The sequence below is a fragment of the Phytophthora parasitica genome (genome assembly GCF_000247585.1).
Source record: "Phytophthora parasitica INRA-310 unplaced genomic scaffold supercont2.20, whole genome shotgun sequence".
Classification (NCBI taxonomy): Eukaryota; Oomycota; class Peronosporomycetes; order Peronosporales; family Peronosporaceae; genus Phytophthora; species Phytophthora nicotianae.
Genome location: NW_008649006.1, coordinates 428763 through 431739, shown reverse-complemented (window position 1 = coordinate 431739; position 2977 = coordinate 428763). Strand labels below are relative to the sequence as shown.

General features: G+C 53.1%; 1 protein-coding gene across 1 annotated transcript; it reads right to left on the bottom strand.

Annotated features, from left to right (window-relative positions):
* Positions 1-56: 56 nt before the first annotated feature.
* On the bottom strand, positions 57-1588 carry PPTG_10053 (hypothetical protein; the record flags this gene model as incomplete). The annotated part of the gene is made up of 2 exons (XM_008905293.1): positions 57-313; positions 367-1588. 2 exons carry the CDS (start codon positions 1586-1588, stop codon positions 57-59), a joined length of 1479 nt encoding a protein of 492 aa, XP_008903541.1.
* Positions 1589-2977: the final 1389 nt, after the last annotated feature.

Sequence of the window (2977 nt, the reverse complement as noted above, 5' to 3'; positions counted from 1 at the left end):
GATTCATGACGCCTTGCACCAAAAGATATTCGATCCACATGAGATCGTGTACGACGTCAGACGTTAGACGAAGCATTCCATACTGGGGTGCCGATCGCCACACGTAGTGGAGTCGCTGCACAAATGCTCTTGTCGCTCGGCAGCAGAGACCGATGTGACGAACCGGCCCGAGCAATTTGTCGAGCTTTTGTCGAGCTGATGCCGCATGGCTCGAGCAGCTGTAGCGACTTGACGTAGCCGCCGAAGCGTCTTGGAGATTTTCCCCTGGGCATTGACACGCTGCGTGCCTCCGTATCCCACTGCAGTCCGAGCGCTGTCAAGTTGGTGGACCAGGGTGAAAACGTTTTCTCGTTTATCGCTCCAGACCAAGCGTAGCCAGCATGCTGAGGCTAAGAGCAGCTTTCGCCAGCCGAAGTCGGTTTTCCCTGTCGATTTCTACAAGCAAGTGGTCATGGACCCAAACGTACGAGAAGAATGGATCACTGTGGGTTTCCATGGGGTCAAGCGTACTTGGGCTTTCGCGAGCTACTAGAAACGCAATGGCTGATCCAAAGCTGCCGTAATAGGCGGGAGATTCTGTCCAGCCGAACAGCAAGGCCAAATCGACGACAGCTTGGCCACCAGGAGTCGATCCCGATAAATGCGCCGACAGACTGGCAGCCACAGCAATACGGCGAAAGGCACTCTTGACGTCTCCTTTGAGAATCATGATGGTCTCACCCTGGCACGATGCTGCGAGCTCCTCGATCCTGAGAGCGATGCGTTTAATGCTCTCAAACTCGAGATCGGGAATGACTGCTTGGGAAGATCGGGCATTGGTCGAGCTCTCTCCAGGGTACGAAAGGTCATGAATCAGGCGCCGCCTTGGACGGATCCATGTCTTTCTTGAGGGCGCAGCCGAATGGGCTAAAGCGTAGCTGGTGCCACCCCAATGCGACTGCTGCGGACACGACGAGGTAGGTGCCGTCCGCCTGGCCTTCGGCAATACTGCGGATCCCGGCATCTTGGTATTGGTGGGTAGTATTGTGGTTGCGAGGTGGAGCAGAATCCGGTGCACATAACCCTTGAAGTCGTGATTCACTCCATGGGTTTCGACAGACACCACTTGCTCCCGGAGACGATAACCACGGAGGAGAATGCCCAGCCAGGTTGGGTCGAGAGCCTTGTTCAGGCGCGGATCGGCGGCAGTCTCGTGCCGCCAAAGTGCCACGAGTGACGCCAATGGCAGCGATTTGGACGCAACGAGCGCAGATAGAGATTCACACAGGTCGTTGTCGATGTTGGGGTTGGTCCATGTTGTCGATGGAGCTACGATACTGTCGGGGACGTGAATACCTTCGGACCGGAGCGCCATCACGATCTGTTCTCGGAGCTGGTTGTCGCACACCCGGTGTCTAGCAAGAAGCACTGCCCGGATTGCGGGTACAATAGCAGTGGAAACACGGAAAGGAGCTGACGGTCGGACCGGCGGTAGCTCGGCAGAGCTCGAATTGGTAAACGGTGGAATCGATGGGTTAATGAGGGTAATGGAGATGAACGGTAAACGGTAGCACGGTGTGAACGGGAAGGTCGCCCCTGAGCGGTTCATTGAGTGAGTTCACGGCGCAGATCGCCCATGTTGTGCTGGATGTAATTGCGTACCACCGGGTCCAGCGAAGCAGGTATGAAGTGCACGTGGTTTGGAAACGCACAATGTTCGTCCGACCGGGAGCTGCATCCTCTGCGTGAGAGATACTTCATGCAGACCGAGAGTCCGTCCTTCTTAGGAAGCGCTTCAATGACGTCGCTCGGAGTTTTTCTCGCGGCTCGGGCCGGCTCGTGGCGGCGGTTGCCGTTGGCAAGGTGTAAGGTATCATTTGCTGGGCGCGGTCGTTGAGATAGTGTCAGCGAGAGGACACGCTCGGACAGAATTAGGCATAGATCCTGGTGAAAACCCACTGCTACTTTCAGTCTGCAGATTGCGTGCTCGAAGCCATACATATATTGGTATTAGAGCGTGTTTCTAGGGCTAAGAGGACGTAGCTTAGTAGACACCGTCCTCTCATCAAGGACAGGCCTATCAGCTGGGTAGTGGTGACTGAACTGAGCCGAATGGAAAAGAGCATTGTACTTATTCGCACTCCACTAAACCTATGTTGTAAAAACCTCACTGAAAGCACGTCATACAAGCTGACGCGTGGGACATACTTATGACAAATGGCTACGAATGCTGAGTTCCGCAGTACAATCCGTCGGATCCCTAGACCCCTTTTTAACTCCGACTCATTCTCCAACTGCCGTAGAGAAAGATCGATGGCCTTGAGAAACCACTTGATCCAGCTCGTTTCACACGATGCCCCGATAGTATTTTCTTGCGTTTTAGCAATGGCGGCTACCTTCACTCTTACGCAGGTATACTGTTCCGCGAGCGAACGTGCGGCTACCTTTTTTTTGGTATCTCATTGCTTATCCCTTAGAGCTCGCTGGATGTATTTAAACGGTGTCGGCGTCTTAGGTTAGCGTGGGCGTTGGATAGCCAACTCTGATGTCGTCATTGAATCCCTAGCGAGCGAGCCGCTACGAACGGAACTCTACCCGTTGTCTATATCTCCGATACTCATGTCAAACATCGGAACCTCAGGAATCTCCCAGGCGGTGATGTTCTGCTGCACTGCAGAGACTTCACAAACCGTGGAACACACGACGAAATCCGAGATTTCAAGAACTGGCTTGGTGGGCTACATCATACTCACAAGGTGGGAATAGACGGTAACCATGACATTTGCATAGATGAAGACGCTTACGATCACTATTAGAACAAACAGATTCGTCACAGGACTTATAATGATCCAAGATTATCGCAATCACTGCTTTCCACTGCCCGTATCTGGAGAACGACCACGTAGTAATTGAAGGAGTCAAAATATACGGCTCACCTATGACACCAATCATTCCTGGTCGTGTTGGAGCCAGGGCTCCGTGATATGGCATTTATAAT